The sequence below is a fragment of the Colletotrichum godetiae genome, assembly GCF_030913485.1.
Source record: "Colletotrichum godetiae strain CBS 193.32 chromosome Unknown BDP55scaffold_57, whole genome shotgun sequence".
NCBI lineage: Eukaryota > Fungi > Ascomycota > Sordariomycetes > Glomerellales > Glomerellaceae > Colletotrichum > Colletotrichum godetiae.
The window spans coordinates 95,370-119,065 of NW_026851305.1; the positions used below are offsets into that span (position 1 = coordinate 95,370).

Genomic DNA, 23,696 nt, shown 5'->3' on the forward strand with positions numbered 1-23,696 from the left:
ATGAATTAAATACTAAGGCCAATATAATAATCTTACGTTGATACTTGGTAGGCTCTGGAGATGAAAGTTCAGGCCTTCCTGGGTGCTTGTTATCCGATAAGATTGTCTTATCAGCCGTAGCTGGGTTCAGCCGAAATTTTGCCAGGTCACCGCCAAATCACGCTAGCCTGGTTTCGGCGTCTACTTTCCTCCAATCTTTCACATTGCCAACAAGCTGCAACCTTCCAATTTTGCGACCCGTTGGTCTTACAAGCAGCCACCATCATCAGCTTCACTGCCCGCCACAGCCATCAGCGACCTTCGATAGCCGATTACGAACGACACGCCTCTTTCAAGACTTTCTTTTGCGACCATTTGTCGATCTTCTGCGAGCCCGATTACGCCTTCCTCGCCCGAATTACCCAGCGTCTTCGCGCCTAGGGCGATCCATCAGCTCATAGCTACGATCGGCGGCACTACACTGCGAAGTCAATTGATCCTTAGGTTCTCGGTTGAAAGCATCGCATCGTGATCTTTGTGAAACTTTGCGACCCAGATTCTTCGGAGAGCTCATCATCATCGCAATGGATCCCGAACTCCCGCAGAACGACCAGCAATTCGAGGGTGCGTCTTGGGGAGAAGATGGATATGAAGAAACAAATGATATACAGCATAGCGACGAACAAAGTCAAGATCCTGCCTTCCCACTTGATCAAGCTGCGAATGGTGACTCAGAAGATGCTGGCGAATATGACCCAGAGTCGGTCGCGATAACTTCAGTTCCAGAGACCGCAGAGCCCAGTCCCCCCGCCGAATCAGCCCCAACTCCTACCACGTCCACATCCATCAAGCCGAAATCAGGCAAACCCAAAACACAGGGAGGATTCCTAGTGGGAGACTCCGATGACGAGGAGGAAGATGCGCCTACTCCGGCATCGAACGCTGTTCCTGCTGCTCCTGCGACACAGATTCCCATTGCACAAAACCCCCCTTTCCCTTCTGCATCTACTCCTGTCCAAGGCCAAGTGAGCGCCACCCCAGAGCAGGTGAACCATGGAGTTCCCGTGCGAGCGCCAAGTGCGGCATCGAGTGCAGCGCAAGCGCCACCCCCTCCAGCAGTGCAGCCTGTCCCGAGCAGAGACCCGAACGACACTTTTGGCATCTTGGAGGATCGTGTGAAGGAGGACCCGAGAGGGGATATGGATGCCTGGCTTGCATTGTTCGCGGAACACCGACGCTACGACCAATTGGATGAGCTGCGCGCTGCCTATGAGCGATTCCTCCAAGTTTTCCCCCAAGCCGTGAGTGAAGTGTTGCTTGTGTGCAGCGAAGTTGGGAAACTAACACATAATTCTAGGCCGATATCTGGGCCGACTGGGCACAGCTCGAGTTGGACTCCAACCGCTTTCAGGACGCCGAAGCGCTCTTCAGCCGATCACTGGTCAACGTGCCCAATGTCAAGCTCTGGACCGTTTACCTCAACTACATCCGCAGACGATACGATTTGAACAACGACCCCAACGGGGAGTCTCGCCGAATCCTGAGCATGTCCTACGACTTTGTCATTGCTTCGGTTGGCATTGATCGTGACTCGGGTCAGCTATGGAAGGACTACATCCAATTCATCAAGAGTGGCCCAGGCCAGGTCGGAGGCAGCGGCTGGCAGGATCAACAGAAGATGGACCAGTTGCGCAAAGCCTACCACCGCGCCATCACAGTTCCCATGTTTGCGCTTACGGATTTATGGAAGGATTACGACCAGTTCGAAATGAGCCTGAACAAAACCACTGTAAGTTTCGTGTTCCCTCAGTAGATGAATCACTGTTGCTAACGACATAATAAGGGCCGCCAATTTATCCAGAAGCGATCACCTGCCTACATGACAGCCAAGGCTGCAAACTCCCAGCTAGATCGGTTGATTCCCAGGCTCTCGCGGACGTCACTTCCTCGACTGCCCCCTGCGCCAGGCTTCTATGGCGACCAGGAATTCATGGAGCAGGTCGATATCTGGAAGAAGTGGATTCAGTGGGAGAAGGAGGATCCGCTGGTTCTCCTGGACGAAGAGCCTGAGGCCTATAAAACTCGCGTATTGTATTGCTACAGGCAAGCGTTGATGGCTCTTCGTTTCTGGCCCGAAATGTGGGTGGACGCAGCAGAGTGGTGCTTCGCCAACAACATTGCGAAGGATGGCAAGGAGCTGGGCCTGTCTTTCCTGACAGACGGCATCGAGGCCAACCCCGAAAGCGTGTTGCTTGCGCTCAGACATGGAGACCGTGTGGAAACGACCTACCCGGCCGGAGACGATGACGCGAGCAAGGCAGCCCGCGCCAAGGCAATCAGGGAGCCCTACAGTAGCGTCCTCGACACACTGTACGCCATGTCCAAGAAGCTCAAGGAGCGGGAAGAAAAGGAGGTTCGCAAGATCGAGGAAGCTTCGGCCCAAGACCCTAACATCAAGGACTCGATCGAACGCAACGACGACGATATCGACGGCGAGAACCAGCCCGGTGAACTTGGAAAGGAAGAGCGCATCAACGCCGTGAAGCATGGATTCTCGGTGCAGACGGATATGCTCAAGCGCACTATTTCATTCGTGTGGATCGCGCTTTGTCGGGCTGCTAGGAGGACACAAGGCAAGGGCAACACGACCTCGGGCCTTCGACAAGTGTTCATTGAGGCCCGTGGCCGCGGTCAGCTCACCAGCGATGTCTACATCGCTGTTGCCAAGATGGAAGCTCTTATCTACAACGACCCGGCCGGTGGTAAGATCTTTGACCGCGGTGCAAAGCTTTTCCCCGAGGATGCTAGTTTCATGCTAGAGTACCTCAAGTTCTTGCACTCCAAGGGTGACACGACAAGTGAGTCCCGGCTCCTCTCATACTCAAATGGATTATGCTGACCCATTCATAGATGCCCGTGTTGTTTTCGAGACCTGCGTCAACCGTCTCACGCAGAAAGAAGATAAGAAGGACCAGGCAAAGCAACTTTACTCATACTTCCACAAGTACGAATCGCAGTTTGGAGAGCTCTCCTCCATTGCCGAGCTAGAGAAGCGCATGTCGGAACTCTGGCCTACTGATCCCAGACTTTCACACTTTGCAAACCGTTTCTCAGTAGACACATTCGATCCCATCGCCTACCGCCTTATCATCTCGCCGGCCGTTCAACTGCGGCCGAAGATGCTGATCCCAACCATCGAGAAGCCGACCTCAGTTCGACAATCACCGATGGCCTTGCCGGTTCGCCAGACGGCCAGCCCGGGCCCGCAGTACATGGGCGTTACAAACTCTCCAAAGAGACCTTTCGCAGGCGATGATTATGAAGAGCTCAACAGGCCACGAAAGCTTGCCAGAGGAGAATCGCCTCTCAAGGGTGCCGCGGGTCGTCGCCTTGACCAGCAAAGACGCAACCAGGGAGCACCCCTTTCCCGAGACATCACTTTCCTCTTGGGTATTCTGCCGCCGGCTCACGCTTACGCTCACTCGCCTAATGCATTCCGTCTGAGCGCGCCCAATCTCGTTGGTCTGATTCGCGACACCCCTGTGCTCGATTACAGCGCGTGGAAAACCCAACAAGAGCTCGGCGCTCGACAAAACAACGGTATGCAACCCCCTTCCCACAGCCGACAGGCATCTGGTGACTACGCTGGGTACGGAAAGAGTGGACGAAACTCGCCCCAGAGAGCCCTTAGCCCATACGATGCATCGGGCAGGCGCCTGGCATCATCCGGATACAGGAGCTCTCCCCTACGACCTGGTTCCAGTGGCGGAAATACCGACCCTGCTGTATACCGACAGGACGTGCCGCAACAGGGACAGTATTCACCAGCGACTTCCTTTGATGCGAGCGCTTCTTGGGCACCGCAGGCGCCTACCGGTTACGGCCAAGCACCAGCACAGCAATATGGCAGATATCAGTATTGATCTTGGAGCTGACGATTGGATTCAGGGGCTGGTTTCCGAAGGGGTTGGCCCTAATTACGATGTCTATCAAAGACTTGGCCGACCACAATAGTCGGTATTTGGTGGCTCATCAAACCTTGAGAGGCTCGGCACATTATGTTGTAGCCTTCCTCTTGAGCTTTGGTTCATGATTTCGAGGGCATTCGTTTGCTCGTTCCTCAAGGGGACATTGGTCGCAAAGCCTGCGACATCAGTGTTCTGTATAATACAAAAAACCTCAAGGGGCTCCGCATTACGAGGGGCGTTCAGGGCGGCGGATATTTCACTTGTACTGCTCGCGAAAGCAGTGCGCACTATTTTGTCAAAAAGCATACGCCACGGCATTGCGTTCGATGGCTCGTTCACAAGAAAATTTTGGGAATGGGGATGGATGGCGGACAGCTGCATGGGATGCCAGCACTGAGGTGTCGCCTACTTTGGTTAGCTAGCCGCTTGAGTAGTCATGAAAGCTGCTTTTGAGACAACACTATCTTTTCTCCTGTGCACTGTCTTGTATTTAGTGATGAATATGTTCGGTCACCTCTTCTATTCCAGTGTACCTCATGCTTGCTGGCTATCGCTGACGGCCGTTGCGCACACCGCGGGCAAGTTGGGGGGCCTTTAGCTTGACAATCATTCTCTGTTGCTCATGAGATTACCAGTCCGTCGCCCTCACAGAGACGTGGAAAGCTTCGTTGTTGGCCAGGCTTCGAAGTGACTGGCATTGCTCGTGGTGATTGCAGACCTGCCGCCTCATCAAACATGGGAACAGACCACAGGTATCATGGGCTTTCTAAGAGAACTGTCAAGACCTAGTAATCGAGCAATGGAGTGAGACCCTAGCGAATTGCCAGTCAGACACGATGCTCATATCGTCCATCACTGGTCGACTGACGAGCTCCGTTACAAGTGCGAAGCCGGGTGACTCCACGCAAGATATGGTGAATTTCCTGGGAGCTTTCAATGAGCCGATATTCGGTTCTTGGTATCGTCGTCATCATCAGGAGGCATTCTGAAGCATTTCTGAGGTAGAGGAGCAGCCTCATGACTGGCAACCATGCCTTCCTTGAGCAATATACCGGTAGCACCTTCCAGCCAACGAATATTTAGTCAATGTCAGTCCTACATGTGGGTTAAGTCGATCCCAGGCTGTGTGTAAATGTACTGGTTTTCAGAGAGTCTCACGTCCTTAACAGTTTTGGCCTTCTTCTGCTTCTAACGTTGTAGCATTTTTCACGAGTCTGGCTTTGAGGCTCATAGGTGTTGCTTAGCTCACGGTTGATGATATATTTGGATCGTATATAGCATGATATCAATGCTTGATTAATGAAATTCATCACCCCCTTATCCTGTTTATTCCTTCTATCACGCCGTGTCATTACGATAAATGCTGGCGTTCATGCTGGCGTCCTCACCGCCTTGACGACCATATGGGCGTCTTGGTTGCCGTATGTTCAGTATTCCATCCCTGTGGCTCAAATACCGCTGGAAGGAGGCATCGTGGCATGTTGTAGAGGCCCGAATGTTGATATCTAGATGCGTACCTGCCTCAAAGTTGAAAATATGATCATGTTCATGTAATCAAATGTTTTGGAAGTGAAATTCTGATGTCCTAGATCCCAATATCTCTCATTTCTCCTTGTCTCCCGATCCTTCTTGCTGCTTTCTCCCCCTGCTCCTTCCTCAGAACCGTCTCAGAACCGTTCGACTGATCTCCAGATCTCGCCCTCTTCTCTGGAGGCTATATAAACCCACCTCTCGACCCTCCAACCTCCAGGCTTCTTCTTCTTCACCTTCACACATCACTCACACTCACACTCATACTCACATACTAAAACAGTTCAATCACAAATTCACTCAAATTCAACCTTCTACTCAAGTAAGTTCACAACACTTTCATGCTTGGCATACCATACATATCACCAAGATACCCACGCAAATAATATTGCTGCCATACCCTCCTCCCAAAATCCACTGCCTCCTTCCTCAGAGCCTTGACACCTCTTCCATCAGGTCTACAGAAAGGCCTTTTCTGTCTTCTACCAACCCACTTCTTCTTCTTCCATACACACACACATCAATCACATCACAACTCAGTCTCAACCTCAACCTCTTTCAACCCAAACAAGGTACTCTACCCATAAATCCCTCCTATATCTGCAAAAGAAAGACCTCAGCTTCCATTTTTCACATCTCCTTCCACATCCCCCATACCTTCCCTCGTCGATTCCTGCGCTCCAGATTCTTTCCTTCTCTCCAGATTCATTCCTCCTCAGTTTGTTCCTTCTCTCCGGATTTTTCATATCTGATTACCTCCTTCCTCGGATCCCTCTGTCAATTGCCCAGGCAGCTACAAAAAGGGCTCTCTTCCTCCACTTCAAATCTCAACCTCTTCCTCTCAACATCATCTATCTTAGCGTTCAGATACTGACTACAAACAGCGACATCACTCACTACACTACGACAACCCAACTTTCACAAACGCAGCGACCATGTCTTCCGTCGGTCGTTCCCCTAGCCGTGGCCCTGGCAATTCTGGCAGCCCTGGCAGATCTCACTCGGGATCCCAATCCTCGCTCAAGCATGGCTTCGGACCCTCTATGGGTTTCGACCCCGCGAAGCCCGATGGCGGTCCCAACAAGGATCACATCAACTCCCGCATTGACCCTCCCCCGGAGTCGTACCTCAACGCTGGCGAGACTCCTTTCATTCGCAGGCCCGGTTTCAACACCGCTGGCAAGGAAATTAACTTGGAGGTTAACCAGTTCCGCGTCAAGCAGTGGAACGACAAGATGACCATCTACCAGTATGATGTGTCTATTTCGCCCGTGCCCTTGAAGTACAGCGTCGTCTTCAAGAAGGTCTGGGACTCCCCGCCTGTCCAGGCCATGCTGGCGAAGTACAATACCCTCTGGTTGCAGGATGGACGCAAATTGGCTTGGTAAGTTATTCTATTCCAATTTTCTACTGTCTCTAACACAAACATAGGTCCTCGGTTCCTATCAACCGTGGCGAGGAACGCTTGAAGGTTGACCTCGATGAGGGCAAGCCGGTTCGTCCCAACGCCAAGCCACGCGACAACTCCTTCTTCTTCGTAATGAAGGAGACAAAGAAAATCAACCTTGTTGCTCTCGAGGCTTACCTCACTGGTAAGATGGACTGGGACAACACTGTGCTGGAGTGCATGAACTTCCTCGACCACCTGGTTCGCCAATACTCCAGTGAGAACCTTGTATCTATCAAGCGCAACTTCTACAACGAGCGCGATCGGAAGGCCATGGACCTTGGCCCTTGTTTGGAGGTCATCAAAGGTGTCTACTCGTCGGTCCGGATGAATCAATCGGTTATGAACAAGCTTGGTCGTGGGCTCGGTCTGAATGTCGACGTTGCCAACACGGCATTCTGGAAGGGAGACAAGCAGCTGCATCTCTTCGTCAGGGACTTCCTGGGTACTTGCGACCGCAGATGGCAGGGCCTCTCCCCGCCGGACATCGCCAAGATCTTGAAGCCAGTGCGCCAGCAGGACAAGAACGGCAAGACGGTGCTCACCATGTCGGATGCCTTCAAGCATCTTAGGAAGCTGGCAAAGCTTCGATTCTCCCCCAAGCACCGTGGCAAGGAGAACTGGAACAAGGTCTACACCATCAAGGGCTTTGCATTCAGCCCGAACTACGGCGAGAGTGGTGCTACTACTGACAGCATCGTCTTCAACCACAATGGCGAGGAGATGAGCATCACAAAATACTTTGACAAGACCTACGGCTACAAGGTTCAGTTCCGTGAGTGGCCTGTTGTTGAGACCGCCAAGGCAGGCTTCTTCCCCATGGAGGTCTGTGTCGTTGCGGCCATGCAGCGGTACAATTACAAGCTTGACCCTGATCAAACTTCTGCAATGATCAAGGCTGCGGTCACCCGCCCAACCCAGCGCAAGGCGGACATCATCAACGCCAAGAACCAGTTGGCATGGAAGGAGGACCCCTACCTCCGCCAGTATGGTGTCGTCTTTGACGACCAGATGGCCAAGACCAAGGGCAGCCTGCTTGAGCCCCCCAAGATCCAGTACGCCAACAATGTCGTCAGTCCCATGTTCTCCGGTCGCTGGGATCTGCGCGGCAAGAAGTTCTGGGTTCCCAACCGTGTTCCCCTGGCCTCCTGGGGTATCGTGATCCTCGAAAACTCCACTAGCAAAGCCAATGCTCAGAACTTTGCGCAGACGTTCAAGCAGACGTACACTGGCCATGGAGGCAAGATCGCAAAGGACGCCGTTGTCATCGACAGCGAGGCACGCAACAACAATGTTGCCGATGCGGTTGCTAAGGCGTATGCCCAGATCAAGGCGAAGACTAAAGCTACCCCGCAGCTGCTCTTCTGCATCTTGCGATACAACAATGTTGGATCTTACGAGCGAATCAAGAAGTCCGCCGATTGTCGATTCGGCCTGCTCACTCAGTGCGTCCTTTCCCGCCACGTCGACAAGAACCAGGCCCAGTACCATTCCAACGTGGCCATGAAGGTCAACGCGAAGCTCGGAGGAGTTACCTGCCGTATCCCTCACCCATCCGGTCCTTCTAACAAGAGCCCCCCGTTCTTCAAGGAAGTCACCATGATGATTGGAGTGGACGTTTCCCACGCGACCCCTGGAATCGACGCTCCTTCGATGGCGGCGATGACCATGTCTATGGATGCCGATGCCACTTTCTACTCGGCCGCTGTTGAGACCAACGGCTACCGTGTTGAGATGCTCTCTCCAGTTACTGCCCGCACTTTCCTTGGTCGTCTCATGCCCACCTGGCACAAGCGTATGGGCCACCCTGCGCCTCCTCCCCACATCATCTACTTCCGCGACGGTGTCTCTGAGGGCCAGTACTCACAGGTGTTGGAATACGAGGTCGGAACGATGAAGAACATCATCAAGAGCATCTACCCCACCGCTAAGCAACCCAAGTGGACAGTCATTGTGGCTACCAAGCGCCATCACATTCGATTCTTCCCCCAGGAGAGAACGGGTGACAAGAACGGCAACCCCCTCCCCGGAACTGTTCTCGAGAAGGAGGTCTGCCACCCCTTCTGGTGGGACTTCTACATGTGTTCCCACGTGGCCATCCAGGGAACTGCTCGACCTGTGCACTACACCGTTCTGGTGGACGAGGCCAAGATGGGCCCGAACGATCTCCAGCGGATGATCTATGGTCAATGCTACCAGTACGCTCGCTCGACAACCCCCGTCTCTCTTCACCCGGCCATCTACTACGCCGATCTCGCATGCGGCCGTGCTCGTGCACACGAGAACATTGCTACAGCTCAGGGCTTCCGCTCCGGTCCCAAGGCGGCGGAGATAGTCGAAGACCGAGGCGCCGGCGGTCGTAGCATGTTCGAGGGCGAGCGTCCTACCGAGTCCCTTCCCCTGCTGCCTCTGGGTGGCAATGGCCCTGACGCTGACCCCCAGGCAGCTGACATGCTCAAGAACACCATGTGGTACATCTGAGCGTGCACACCAGAGGCTCCGACAGGCAACGATTGGCAGAAGTGAGATGGAAGGGTGACGATGGAAAGATGGCGATGAAAAGATGACGATAGAAGAGGCGAGCACGGTTGGCGGTTGAAGGAAAGTGCGGGAGAATCAAGTTTCTAGTTCCGGGTCAGTCAGGATAAGAATTGGCCTTAATCGAGCAGAAAGTAGATGGGAGTACCTGGGTGAGCAGGCCCTGCTCTGCCGAGCGTAGATAGCGAACGTTACCATTCCCCAATTAATCACAGTGTCTTCTTGGTGATTGTAAATTGTTCATCCGCAGCAGAATCTACCATCAACACTTGACATGCCAATATCTATGGCATGCGAGACAACAACCACGTCGAAAGCCACACATTCCCTTCTCTCCATGATCTCTATAAGGGAGAGGTTCTGATGTAAGGTTTCTTGATTTCTTGGTATAATAAGTAGTACATGACCCTCATAGACCGACGCTGAACAACACCCCCGAATTGCAGTGGAAAACCCGATCAAAACGCTTCCCTCCTTTTCCTCCCTATATGCACGCAATACGAACAATTTTGAAGGAAATGCTACCTTGTTCCCTTTCCCACACTATCGATCGCTCTCGGTTGGCTTCCGACGCGACGTGTCGAAAAGGGCTCCACATGAGCTCTCCGCTTTCTTTCACGGAAGCTCTGTCCCGAATGACATCAATGCAACTCCACCCCCGCCATCGCAAACCCACCTCCACCTTTCCGATAACTCGGCATATTATAGCCCGCGAATCGAGCGGCTTGGCTTTTCAGAGTATATAGGCGATATCACCGACGGTACACATGCTTATTTCGCAGTAACGGTGACGCTGGGGATGGAGAGGTTCTCGCCCTTGCCCGAGGCAATGGGCATCTCGCGGGCCTTCTCATCGGAGCCAAAGTTGGAGCTCGCGCGCCGACTAAGCGTGACACCTGCCGTGGATCGCGCACCCGGACCATAGTTGATGTTGCTCGCCTTGTCGAGCGTCTCCTTGCACATGCGCAGGAAGACAGCGCCGAGTTCGGGTCGGTGCAGGGGAATCAAGCTGAAGAACAGGGATGCGGTGATACGGAAGAGGGTCTTGCGGTGCAGGCGGACAGAGTACGTCTCCTCGAGGAAGGTGAAGAAGTGCTCCTGGAGGCTCTCGAGCAGGTCTGAGTCGGCCTCGTCGAGAAGGGGCTTGTCATTGTCGAGAGCGTCGCGCAAGTCATAGTTGTTTGCGCTCATGAACAGGATGTGGTCGTAGCCGCAGAGGGACTGGAGGACCTTGCCCAAATCGTAGTGGATATCGCCCTCAGGCGTCAGGGTGTTCTCCAGCTGGCAGCGCACGTCGATGAAGCTGACAAGCTTCTCGTCCTTGGAAAGGATGGCATTGCTGAAGACCGGGTCCCCGTGAATGACCTGTGCGTGAACACCCTTTTCCTCAGCCTCGTACGTGTCGAGGAACTCGTTGATACGGGCGAAGAGAGATGCAGCAAGGGGGCCAAGTGCATCATACTTGTGCTGGTCCTTGTAGTAGCGGCTGCGCAGCTTCGAGCCGTAATTTGCGTAGATGTTGACGCGGTTGTTCGCCCGCGCGAGGGAGTGCTCCTCAAACTTCTTCTCCAGGGCACTGGGGATCTTGAGCGTGGCCTTGTCTGTACTGCCCGTGGTGTGGACGGTGTGCAGGGCCTTGAGGAGGGAGATCAGACGACCCTTAGTGATGGACCGACCGACCAGGAGATGAGAGAAGGTCAAACCGCGGCGGTTCTCCATGGTGATGTTGTAAGTGGTGGTGTCGGGAATGTAGTCCACGTTAAAAACGGTGGGGAAGACTTGGGCAATCTCGGCGGGCATGTGGGAGTAGAAGAAGAGCTCGCCAAGAATATTTTCAGACTTGCTCGACTTGATGACCTTATCGCCAATGATCTGAATGGTATTGAAATCGCGTGCAGCAATCATGCCGGCCTTCTTCGCGTCGTCACCGGTCGCTGCATCTTGTCCGATAAGCGCAGCCGGGTCCTGCTCGTCCAATAGCCAGCCAATCTCCCGCATGGTATCGAGGTTGGCGTTGACAGCAAGGTCATCGACGTAGACGTCGGCGTAGGGCTTGCCAAAGTGGATATCGTGGTATGGAATCTCGTACTTGGCCAGCTGGGCAAAGGTGACAGGGCCGACGTCGGCCAGGACTGAACCCAAGTTTCCGTGATGCGTGCGCATGCGGCGAGCCGTTTGCTGTTCAAAAGTTAGCACAAAGTCTTGGAAAATGTAGGAAGCCATGATCTGCTCGCCAAGCGCCAAGAGTCGGCTTACAATGATGATGTAGTGACCAGCGTTGTACAGCTGCTGGACAAGGCGAATGTTCTTCTCGATGGGAGGGCAGGTGGAGTAGTCTCCGGCCACCGCAGGCACACCGACCAAGGTCATGTCGAGATCGAAGCAGAAGCGGCGCTTCTTCAGCTTGATAGGGAGGTTGGAAGTATCGGTCTTGAGGAGCTTTAGGAGGTCCTTGAGCTGCTCGGGTGTGCCAACAACGCTAAAGTCCTTGGTGCTGACAGGCATGCCCAGGTACGGCACGCCGTTCTGGATCATGAGGGCGATCATCTGGGATGTATAGTACTCGCCAACCTCTGAGCCGTCGGGCCTCTTCATGTCGAGGTTCTGGGCAGCCCACGACTTGAGCTGGCCAGCGGACGGGAAAACGTATGCGCCCGTGTTTGCCTTGTTGGAGATGGCCTTCTTCTCCTGAATGTCGACAATGCGCTCTAAACCGTCCCTGTAGTAGTCATCTGTCAGAAATTGCCTCTTGGCGAAAGGTGGCTCGCGCTTCGTCCCGGGTGGCCACTCACTTGGGTTCTGTCTTGATGTAAGAGAAGATGGGCTTGTCGCCAATGTCGGGGAAGTAGAAGCAGCCGCCGTGGCCCTTGGGCATGTTGCGAATGTCCTGGAGGACATCGGCCCAGTAGATGGTGTCGCAGTCGAGAGAAACAGTCTTGCGCTCGAGGTGCTTCTTGGTCATGCTCTGGGTGACGATGAAGAGCTATGAGGGATCGTCAGCGATGCACTTCCAAGCTTGGCCTTGCCCCTCCTTGCGAATCGCGCAAAGGCGGAAGAGGCAGAGCGCCGGTAAGAGAGCAAGAAGAGATCCAGAAGAAGCTCAGGGAAAGGCTTACCGTCTCGCTGGCACCCTTGGTCTGGTGGCGCAAGCGCAAGAGTCTGAAGTCGATCTTGGAAAAGGTCTTGCTCACGAGCTGGCCGATTCTGAACTCATCGTCGACCTCCTCGTTAATGGCCATCCACAGGGTGTCGCCAGGCTTGAGGCTCAGGTTGTCAATCAGCCATAGCAGCATGGGCCGTCCGACGATGTTGATCAGGGGCTTCGGATAGCGGTAACCCTCCTTCGCGAAACGGGAACCAATGCCGCCAATGGGGATAATGACATTGATGGGCTCGTGGTTGACGTCGCCGTTGGCGGTTGCCTTGGTCTGAGTGGCCATTGTATCGACTTTCTACGATCAACAGCTGGAGATTTGGTTAGTCGAGATGCGATTTACCGGCTGCGAGGAGCGAGTGGTGGGACGACGAGAGAAGTGTCGCAAGGCGGGCAAAGGTCCGAAGGGATCGAGGGGATGGGTCGTCGCCAACGATGGCAATGTCTCTCTAAGCTTTTAGGTGGAACTGTGGCGGTGAGATTGCGGCACCACAACCGAAGAAGAGAAGGACGGTCTGCTTTGTTTGCAGGAGGAAGAATACCAACAAGTGAAGGAATGCAGGAAATGCGAATCTACAATATCCAGTCCGGCACGTCACAATAGACAAGGAAAAGAAGTGATACTGGAGAAGGAGGGCTTGCGAAATGTACGAGGCCAAGAGAAGAGGGTCGGCCGACAATGGGGAAAGGTGTCCCTCTTTCCCACCTCAGTTTAAAAAGGTACGTACTCTACGAACTACAGAGTCGGGTAGTCATAAGGTACACACTTTCCAGGGCCCTCGAAGTTTACACAGTAGGTACTCCGTCCCTGATGGTAGATGGAGGCTAAGGGTCGTGGAGACAGTATCCCGGTAACAGCAAGTAACAGCAGATGCGCGATCTCGCCCTGTGTAGCTGTAGCCGACCGTCCGTCCGTACAGTCAGGGCAAGGGGGGGAAGAAAAGGTTCGGGTCCTCTTTACTGCGAAAGAGAGCGAGAGAAAAAAAAGTCGCCTTTGCTATTTTAATTTTCTCCAACTGGAACAGATCCATTGCGGGCGGTAGCGGCCCCCAAACCCCATCAGGGGACCGACCTGGACCTCCACTTACCCCCTCCCTTGTCCTCGACGCCCTGTACGGAGCTGTGCCCTTTCTCCCCTGGCCTCTTAGACTCATCTTGGTAGTGTCGAATGGGAAGCTGACAAGGATAAAGGGGCTTGCTCTTCAGGGGTCTGTTTTCTTCTTCGCTCTCTTCTCGAGTTTCTCCTGTCGAGCCTCAGCCGTGCAGCCTGTCTCGGCACGTCGCAATCGGCGACGTTGGTCTGGAACTACTAACATAGTGCAGAATATCGCCGTCCATGGTATCCCAACGGGCTCAAATAGACGCACCAACTCGCCAATCGACTGACTGATAGACAGGAGACAGCCAGCCACAAGCACCACTTTAAGACACGAGGTGGCATGTAGCCCGCTGGAGGGGTTCTTTGCTGTGCCGCGTCGTGACAGTGGATCAAAAACGCCCATGGGACGCTTACCTTTCAAGTCCTCAATGAGTGTTGCCAATGGCGCTGTCAATGTTGGTGCCAGAAAAGAATGCCGGTTAGCACATCCTCTTTTCTTTTTATAATTACCTTCTAAAGTATTTTCTATAAAGATTATGAATATTATAAAGATTATAATAGAAATAATAGAAATAATTGGCGAACTAGTAAAAGTAGTAGGAGTGGGTAGTAAGAAAACGATTGTATCGAGGTGTCACCCACTTGGCGCCGCCCGGGCGTGACTGCTGTCAATGGTTTGCGGGAGTGGACCCAGTCGACGCCCCGGCCGGAGACAGTTAGCGCCCGAAAGAGCTAACACTGTACGCCGAACCCCTGTGACGAGTAGACGCCCGGGCCAGCCCAGACTTTCGACGTGCCTGGCCTTGTGGGTTTCCTCTCCAAGTCCAAGTTATCAAGGCTGTAGGCAAAATGTTTGGCGTAACCCGATCCATAGTGTATCTTCGCCTCATCAGTCATGCCCACGATGTTACTCATTTTCTTTTTGCTGCTCACTAATCCTTTTTACTCTTGAGTGATGCCGCTATATTCCGATTCCATCGTCTGGCGCCATCATCTCACTTGCGATGGGGGCCCCCTCCGTTGGAAACCCGTCGCCCCGTTTTCGCAAAACTTTGGTCGGGCCAAGCCAGGGTTTCTCTCCTACTCTCCTCCAGGACGAGCCAGCCTCATCGGCCTCTTGATTTCCCAGCGCTGCAATTACCATACCGTGTATGCCGGGCCGTTTGTTTAGCAAATGTAGGGCGTAGCCACGAGGAGTAAAGATGGACACGTGTCTTGGCCGTCGGATTGGCTTGCTAGAGATGAGAAGTTGCGTAAGAAAGCGGCCTCTCAAACGGATTTGCCCGCTTTGACTACTCTTATTAGCCAACTTGACATCACCACGTACTATACATCAGCCGAACCAGCCCTCTTGATAAGACTCCTTGCCGACTCGACTTTGTCCAGGTCCTGATTTCGTCCTTTAATTGCGCTGCCTTAGTTCTTGGCGTGAGTTTGCGAACATTAGCCAGTCATGATGGATGTAGTAAATTCGAGTCAATCCTGCAGGTAGCAGAGTGATGAAGAAGATCAATAACCATTGGCGGTGCAACTAGGCAGCTGCATCTGTCCGCCCAGCCACTTCGCAAGCTCGCAACCACCATCCCAACGACAAGTCGCCCGGGGCGGGCAAGGATGGCCAAACAGAATCGTTCTGCGAGTCTGCTCATGCTGTCAGCCTTGCGTGGGATTGGCGGAGACGCAGGGGAAGGGGCGAGCGACATGAGGGGCCAGGGGTTGTGTGCCTCTGTGTGAGAGTGTGGCTTGGGCATTGGCATTGGTATTGGCATTGGCGTTGGAGGTTCAGCGCAATCGGCGTAAGCACAATCCATTAATCAATGCCAAGCATCGATACTGTGCTGCGGGCAATTGATGAGATTGCGGCATGCAAACTGCGCAATGGGCTGATTGCGATACAGCTATGCGGTTGGCCACTGGTGATAATCATGTTCGGTTCAGGGGCGACTCTCATTTTGACTTGGTGCTCTTGCCGTGGACAAAGTTTGATGGGTTGCATATCGGATTGCCGGTCCCATTGTTGAGACTTTCGCTCCTCCTAGCGGCCCGCAAGCCATGAGAACCTTGGGTTGCGCCAAGTGCCAATGAGGCCGGTTTGAACTCTGACGTGTATCACTTGTTATTTGACCGAAAATAGTGATCCACAGTCCTGAACCCAATACTGCTGAGAGGCCAAAGTCTGTTAAATTGCTGGTCAAGGACTTTGGGTAGAGATGCTCCTATCGAACAAGGCACTCTGCCACAGCTGCCATAGCACGACGCCTACGCAAGTCTGATGAGCGTATTACGGGATCGAGAGACGTGATGCGGATACTTGAGAAGGAGTGTCTTAGGTGCTACGTCAAGTCTTGGGACAAGACCATATTGAGAGTGAGACTCGCACAAAGGATGTCGAAGGGACCCAAAAGGCGGACGCCGTCGGCGCACGTTTTGAAACCGCTGCTTGACTCGTGGTGGGGGTGGTTTATCTGGCTGTGATGAGCGGCGATGAGCAGAGCAAGGTACCTAGTTGGGTACCCTTGGTGTGCTGCTAGGTATTAAGTCGGCAACTTGACGGACGGTTGGACTTGACAGGCGGAGACGGACTGTAGGGGAGACTTTGTACAGTGGAAATGGTACCATTTTTTGTTCCCGAAGCTACCGAGCGATGGGTATCTGATCGAGGGAAGATGCTGGGAGAATCCGGGGAATTTGCAGCGAGTCCTTGTTCAGATAAAGTTATCTGGTGTGTTTCATGCTTCAAGATTGCTGCCTCACTTTTACCTTGCTCCCACTCAGAGGTCGCCCGTCCGTTGTTCGTCGTCGCCAGTCCATAACTGCCAAGGTAAGGGTGCCACGGATGATATTGTCTCTTGCTCCGCCAAGACGTGCATCTTGTGTTTTAGAGACGTCGTTGTCGAGGAGGCGAAGCTGACGGAGACAGCGAGAGCAGTGGCAGCCAAGGCGGGATGGAACGGTATGGAGAAGGTAGCAAAAGAGAGGATGAACCAGTCGTCCGAGTCTCGATGCACTTGCAACGAGGCTCCAACAAATGGTTCCAGCTTCAGGTCTAGGGCCGCAGGACGAATGTCGTAATTGCTGCGTCTTTTTCCGTCCGTGTGTAGACGAGACTGTGCTGTGCGTCGTGGTTCTTCTTCTCGAAGCATGCCGACTGTCTACCTATGGAGACGTCTGAGAGGTCGAGACTCGAAGCAGGTTAGGAGAGAAAATAGAAGCAGTCACTTAAGGTTTAATCCGCTGGAACGGTAGACTATGCACTCATGCCACACGTTGCAGGGCTGTGCTGGCGACGCGTCTCCTTTTCATTGCGTCCCGCCGTTATCGTCAAATTCGTCGGGCCGTTTTTGCCTACGCGGTGAAATGTAGGCGAACCGGTGCGTTGTAGGAGTGTTGGTTGAGTTTGCGTAAGAATCTTAGTTAGATGGCAAGACGTTGTACATGGGGGCGGTGGGTGGGTGAGGTTGAGCAAGTGCTAGGTATCTCACGTTCTTTCCAGTTTCCACCGCTCCGCTCCGTGCCTGCCTTTCGTACGTCTTCTTTGGCACTGGTCGGATTCCAGACCACATGCAGACAGGGTTGCTAGGCGTGCCCCAGTGCCCGGATACGAACCGATTTCTTTCCTTCTCATAACCGGCATTAGATGGAATTCAAAATGGTGCATATCCGTAACGGCTGTGCAAATACAGATTGATGGCCGGAATACCGACATCAAACCTTCCATCGACTAGCCAATAATCGAAGTTGACATACGTTTCCGTAGATTGAGCGCAGACACTGCGATGAAGCATTCATCGGGTGTATTTCTTTTTGGTCGCTGATCGAGGGCTGGCTCGGCGTGAGGGAACAACAAGCAATTCTTCAAGTCGCTTATCCATATCCGTCACCCGTCATCCGTGCGATCTGACTTGGCCCTGCGTCTTATCGCACAGAAACCCCAGAGACAGGAGGCTAGAATTGTTGCGAAATAAGCATCTCTTGCAGCCCTACAAGCTATTGTCAACCATTGAGAAGCCGTCGCGGCGCCTAGAAAGCGTGTTATTGGCGACGGGATGCACGATTGCGCAAGCTGACGAACGTTATTAAGGGTTCGCACAGAGTTCACCTACCTGCCGATGGTGTACGGATAGAACCAGGAACCGGAGGTCATCGCCGTCATTAAAGACGGTTCATCTTACTGAGCGCCCTCAGAAAGAGGCTCCAATTAACGCTAATTGATTGCTGGTTGAGTGATTGTAATGCGATCCCCACTGACGGTCCACGGATGGATGAGTGAGACGCCCTTGCCTCGAGCGGGCCGTACTGTGTCAACGAACTGACACATGTTGGGCACTGTACGAACCTCGGTGGCGGAGTCGCACCCAATTCTCGGTTCCCAGACCCCACTCTTTGCCTGCCTTACCTCAAAGGGTTGCTCCTTCCTGCGGGCATCCACCCAGGATTCAAAGGTACGTACTAATCCCTGAGGGAGGCGGGTGAGGGCGGGAAATGGGACTTGCGCGCACCGCGAACCTCAAGTGGGAAACGGTGCTTCTTTGCTAGCCCCAGGGGAAGCGCAGCCGGAGCAAGGGGCAGCTCTCCATCTACACTACACAGTAGGAGCAAGTCTACCTAGGTACTCGTGTCATGCTCCAAGCCTCCAAAATAGGTGTGTACCGATAGTGTAAGGCGGCACGGCTGTTGGCTAGGTACTACAGGACATCGTCAAGCCTCTAGCAAAGTTGCAGCTCGTCGTCGTCGTTGTCCGTTCAGCAGCTGCAACTCTCAGCCTCTCTGCAAGACCAACCCTGATTCGGATAGGTCGACACGCACATCTCCCGGCAGTTTTGCGTCGTTATTAGAAATTTCTTCCACGTAGGTTTGTTGGCCTCATCTCTGCTGCTAGTGATAAGATTGAGTTTTGAATAGCCCCTTTTTCTTCCTGCAGTGGCACATCAGCTTATTGGGGCCGCCTAGATTGGGCAAACCAAAAACATAAGGATTCAGGATTCAGGAGTCCAGGACCAGCTGTGCTTTGCTTTCAGCTCTGGTGCGCTTCCCGACGATTACCACTTGCCACTGGATACGGACACACTGTATCAGGGGATCACCGAGTACTCTGCGCACCGTTATAATACATGTCGAGGTTTCGTGTTGGAACAGCTTCGGCACCGGTTGCAGTGCGCGTCATGGCAAGACGGAGAAAGCTATCTCTCCTCGAGTATAGACCACTCTACGTGCAGCACTTTAGGTTAGCATACATACGCAAGAGATAACTCGGTCCTCATCGTCTTGGATCACCAATCAATGTCGTTGCCCCCAGGTAGCATGGTGTCACTTAAATCTAGAGAGCATCAGACGAGGGCATAGTCGAGTCTTCACATGAAGATCCAGCTGGTCCTCTAGCGAAGGAACTGAAAATGGCAAGGCAAAGCCGTCGTCGCCTTGCACAGACAACGCAGGTTAGGTTCAACGATACCTGGGTGACACCGGTCTCCCGGCTCGCCTGACGTGGTACAAAGAGTCCCGTTGTCAGAGATCGGCTACTTTAATTCTGACACAGTGCGGCCCCTCCGGAGACCCCTTCGAAAACAGAGCCAAGATCAAGGTTCCCCCCGTTCGTGTCCACCTCACAAGAGTTAACGGGAGAAGAGAGTCGGGAGAAGATACATACGGATAGCAGGTCGGGTGTCTCCTGTGTATCTAAGGTAAGAAAGGTATGGATGGTGTATCCGTACTGGCTGTAGCAGCTCCAAGCTGTGACCCCTTTCAAAGTAAGAGACGGGAGGTGCGCCATCATCGTCCTTCTCTTAGGCGAGCCTCAAGGCAGGTACGAATACCTAAACTTTCATAGCGGCTTCCTTTCATCCACTGGCAGACGAGACGGCGCTGCACCGTGTCACCATCCCGTCCAATGACGGCCCGTGCTATTTTCCTCGATAGACCCACATGCACCTGGACTTTCTGCGACTTCTCATTGGAAATCGCTTGGCTCCCCCAAAGACCCCACCAAAGAAAAAAGTGAGTGAGAGAGCGGCGGAGAGAGGGAGAAAGTGCAGGTGTCCCGCAACCTGTACGAAAGTACCTTTTCGACCGGGTGTGGCACACACTGTACATTCGCCAAAGTATGTCAGCAACCTCGAGTGGACACCTACAGGGATCCATCTCTGGCCACGGCGCCCCCCCCCCCCCCCCCCCTTCCCTTGCCTCGACTGCCTGCAGTGCGCTTCTGCTTGACGCTGCTCTCTCTCCTCCCCGTTCCTGCTCGCCGTGGGCACCTCGCTTCCCATGCAACACCCATTCCAGCCTATTCTTCTTCCCGTGTATTCTCATTCGTCTCTTTTCAATTCTTCCGGTTCTGTCCAGCGCCACCTGACAACGCGATATTGGGTCCATCGCAGGCGAAAACAAGCGACGACTCTCCCACTCGAAACAAATCCAAACGAATCCATCGACGAATAGCTGTACACTCGAATACGCATGTCGGACGCGGCGGCCCAGCGAGCGTCATTCCCCCACACCCAGGAAACCTAAACACGGCCAGAGACGGTCCTTTCCCACCTGCTGCAGCACCAAAGACCGCCAGCAGATTTACCGCCTGCAATTGCGAGCCGCACGCTGCATTCGAGCAGCATCCTCCTACACTCCTCGCTCACTGGCAAACACCGAGACGCTCTTTTCGCACAATCCTCGACGAACATCGATCGCCTCTTACGTCGCGCCCTTTCGAGCCTCTTTACTGAACCGCCCTCTAGCGGCTGGTGATAATTGTCTACAATGTTACGACACGGGAGCATACTGGGGCTCTTCTTGAAGCCCCTCAGTTGGGTCCCCAATGGTCCTCAACATGCCGCCTACGCTGCTGCCCTTGGCTTGGTCGCGATCCAAGTTGGCATCGGTATCATCATGAAGATTTCCCAGACGGGCGGATCCTACTCGTTTTCTCCCTCGGCGTCTGTCACCATCTCCGAGTTCCTCAAGATGCTCTTGTCGACCATCTTCTTCTACAACGAATGCAAGCGCAGGGTAGCCGATGGCATTCGCCCATCAACCAGAGGCGGTGGCAGTGGCTATGCCTCCATCGCCACAGAACTCCCTTTGGCCGAGAGAAGCAGTTTGGATGAGAAGCGGGAAGAGGAAGGATTGAACGGCAGTGCCAGCTCGTCCAGCACTGGCAACATTGTTGAGAGAAACAACGGCCCGCTTCCGCCGCTTGATGTGAGAACATACTGGAGCTACGTCCGTGGCGAGGTCACCAGAGATGTGCGATATGGCTTCTGCAACTTGGCGCTATTCTACGTGCTCATTAACAACTCGGTACGTCATGCCTCTGCCATGTTCTTCGATGTTGTGTTCGTTGCCGCTAACTTGTTCAGATCTTCGTCAGCTACAAAATGGCCGATCCCGGTACGATTCAACTGACCAAGAGCGGTGTCACCTTCATTACCGCCTTGGTCATGATTGCGACTCTGAACACCAAGATTTCCAAGATCCAGTGGATTGCCATCCTTATGCAGGTGAGTGACACGAACCTGGAAACCAACTGTTTTGACTTCGTTACTGACACGATGCAGATTTGCGGTTTGATGGTGACCCAGTACAACCCGACAACGGGCACAACTTACCCGTTCAGCACCTACTTCATCTTGCTCTTCCAGGTCTTCCTGAGTGCCTCGTCAGGCGTGTACAACCAGGCCCTGCTCAAGACCGACGACTCGAGCTTGCATGCTGATAACATGATCCTTTACGGTGCGGGTGCTGCCATGAATTTGTTGTGCCACTTGGTCATCAAGACATTGAAGGCCGACGAGCCAGGATTCTTTGAAGGTTATACCAGCTTTGGCGCCATCATGGTCATTGTCAGCAATGTCTTCATTGGTCTTGCCATTACCGCTGTATACAAATGTGAGAACCCACTGGCCCCTGCTGAGTGATGAGTGCTAATCCTTATAGATGCCGACGCGGTCATCAAGTGCTTCGCCACGGCTGTTGCGACTGGTATTCTCCTCTACGTTTCACCCATCTTGTTCGGCACCTCGCTCAGCTTCCTCGTCCTACCGGGTACCGTTGTTGTCTTTGTTGCATCGTGGCTCTACATGGACAACCCGCCTCCCAAGGACCCCAACCCTGCTCCGACCAATGAGCCTCAGAAGATGTCGTTGTTCAGCAAGATGGCAGCTGTTGCAAGGAAGTTCAACAAGATCTTCCTCGCCGTGGCCACATTCATCACCGTTGTAATTGTGGCGTTCCTCACCATGTCTGAGGCCAAGATGCCAGACTTCGCCAAGGATGGAGCATCCGCCCCGTCTGCGCCTTCTGGCCCGAAGCCTGTTACTGGCGGCGAGAGCAAGATCGAGTCGCCCTTTAAGAACACAATGGCCATGATTCGATGGAACTCTGCTCGTCCGGAGCGCGTTCCGATGCTGCAGAAATACGAACCGTTCTTCCACACGGTGCATATTTCCATGCCCAACATGTTCAAGGAGGAGGATCCCGAGTTCCACAACCTTACCCACGATCAATTCCCGGGAACCTTTACCGTTTACAAGCAAGTGTCCCGTACCATGAAGCTCATCCTCGACACCCAACCCGAGATCGACGGTTTGATGTACTACCACTTCGATGCCTGGATTGACCCTCTTGGCTGGACGGGTATGAACCCATACAACATCCACTTCCCCGCCATCATCGACACCGCCCCGCCGTCCCACGGTGGACCCGAGTACATGTGCCTTACTGATACCAAGAACTACAACTGGTGGGGATGGGGACAGGACTTCCACCGCACCGCCATGGCCGCGGCCGCGGTTGTTGACAACTTTGACCTCGAGTACAAGATCAGACGTGACGAGTGGTGCGTTGGCTGGAGTGACATCTACTACATTCCGAGACGATTCTTCGCCGATTACATCTTTCTTTCCGAAATCTTTGCTGGCTTTGGAGTCTTCCACGAAGTGGCAATTCCCACCATTGTCCGCATCATCGACCAGAGTCGCCGACGCAACCCGTACCGGTCCATCATTGACCACATCAGTGACTGCTGGGGCCACTGCTGTAGCTCCAACCCCAAGATCCGCGACGTTCTTGGTGCCCGCTGCGGCCACCGCCTCAACTACTTGGAGGAGGCACCCACTAAGGCCTTCTACGACAAGCTTGATGCTCAGGCGTCAATTCTCGGCCACCCTCTCAACTCGACCAGATACGCCATGTCCAGTGCCGATGCCGCTCACCTATTCGACAGCGCAGCCCTGGCGAGCGTCAACAATGGGGAGGCCAAGAAGGTCAAGCCGATCAACGATGACGCTTTGGAGGATGATCAGCGGGCGGATAAGCTGGCAGCAGACAAGTCCAGCGAAGAGAAGGACAGGCTCAAGTCCGAGCACGCTCCTGTTGACAAGACTGAGAGCCCCGGCAATCCCAAGGCCGACCCTAGCAAGATTGCTACGCCCAAGGAGAACAAGGAGGTGCCAAAGAAGGAGGAACACAAGGAGGAGCACAAAGACGAGAAGAAGGAGGGTGACAAAAAGGTCGATCCTAACGACGCTCTCAGGGAAGCAGATCGGGAGGCGGACGTCAAGCGGAGGCTACGACGTGACGTTGTGGCCGCTGTTGCCGGACTCGGTTATTAACCTCATATACCCCTAAATTTCTTTCCTTTCCTGTATTCTTTCTTGTTACCCCCTTTGACCATTCTCTACTCCACGACGCCAAAGTCCTACTTGAGGGAGACCTTGGTCGTAGGGAATCGGACGCCTAATCTAGGTTGGGCCATTGCCAGAGGGGCACGAGACACGACAATAAAGGCTGTATTGGCAGCATTGACTGGTAGATATTTTCCCTGATGGCATGGAGCGGCCATTGTGTGCACCACCCACGGAGCGAGTGCTTTTTCCAAGCTCTCTGGATACGCCCGGTACGATATAGACTTGTCGACATTTAGTAGTTCATGAGCAAAAAAGGCTTTCTTTTCTTTTTCCTTTTCATTATTCTTGTTTGGAACTGGTACCA

The 23,696-nt window shown here is 53.5% G+C and overlaps 5 protein-coding genes across 5 annotated transcripts; 3 read left to right on the plus strand and 2 right to left on the minus strand.

The window, feature by feature from the left end:
- Positions 1–563: 563 nt before the first annotated feature.
- Positions 564–3,902, plus strand: BDP55DRAFT_733026 (mRNA 3'-end-processing protein RNA14; the record flags this gene model as incomplete). Its single annotated transcript, XM_060580019.1, has 4 exons — positions 564–1,280; positions 1,337–1,768; positions 1,823–2,837; positions 2,890–3,902. 4 exons carry the CDS (start codon positions 564–566, stop codon positions 3,900–3,902), a joined length of 3,177 nt encoding a protein of 1,058 aa, XP_060424471.1.
- Positions 3,903–6,445: 2,543 nt separating this feature from the next.
- BDP55DRAFT_591690 (piwi domain-containing protein) lies at positions 6,446–9,657 on the plus strand. Its single transcript, XM_060570931.1, has 2 exons — positions 6,446–6,861; positions 6,909–9,657. The coding sequence occupies exons 1-2, from the start codon at positions 6,521–6,523 to the stop codon at positions 9,403–9,405; spliced, it is 2,838 nt and encodes a 945-aa protein (XP_060424472.1). The 5' UTR covers positions 6,446–6,520; the 3' UTR covers positions 9,406–9,657.
- A 576-nt stretch (positions 9,658–10,233) lies between these two features.
- On the minus strand, positions 10,234–12,902 carry BDP55DRAFT_562313 (capsule biosynthesis phosphatase; the record flags this gene model as incomplete). Its single annotated transcript, XM_060570144.1, has 4 exons — positions 10,234–11,640; positions 11,719–12,181; positions 12,255–12,445; positions 12,579–12,902. 4 exons carry the CDS (start codon positions 12,900–12,902, stop codon positions 10,234–10,236), a joined length of 2,385 nt encoding a protein of 794 aa, XP_060424473.1.
- Positions 12,903–16,486: 3,584 nt separating this feature from the next.
- Positions 16,487–16,858, minus strand: BDP55DRAFT_636696 (uncharacterized protein; the record flags this gene model as incomplete). Its single annotated transcript, XM_060572921.1, has 1 exon — positions 16,487–16,858. The coding sequence occupies one exon, from the start codon at positions 16,856–16,858 to the stop codon at positions 16,487–16,489; it is 372 nt and encodes a 123-aa protein (XP_060424474.1).
- Positions 16,859–20,308: 3,450 nt separating this feature from the next.
- Positions 20,309–23,379, plus strand: BDP55DRAFT_334239 (UDP-galactose transporter). The gene is made up of 4 exons (XM_060566870.1): positions 20,309–21,005; positions 21,065–21,205; positions 21,263–21,593; positions 21,642–23,379. Exons 1-4 carry the CDS (start codon positions 20,466–20,468, stop codon positions 23,315–23,317), a joined length of 2,688 nt encoding a protein of 895 aa, XP_060424475.1. The 5' UTR covers positions 20,309–20,465; the 3' UTR covers positions 23,318–23,379.
- The last annotated feature ends 317 nt before the right edge of the window (positions 23,380–23,696 follow it).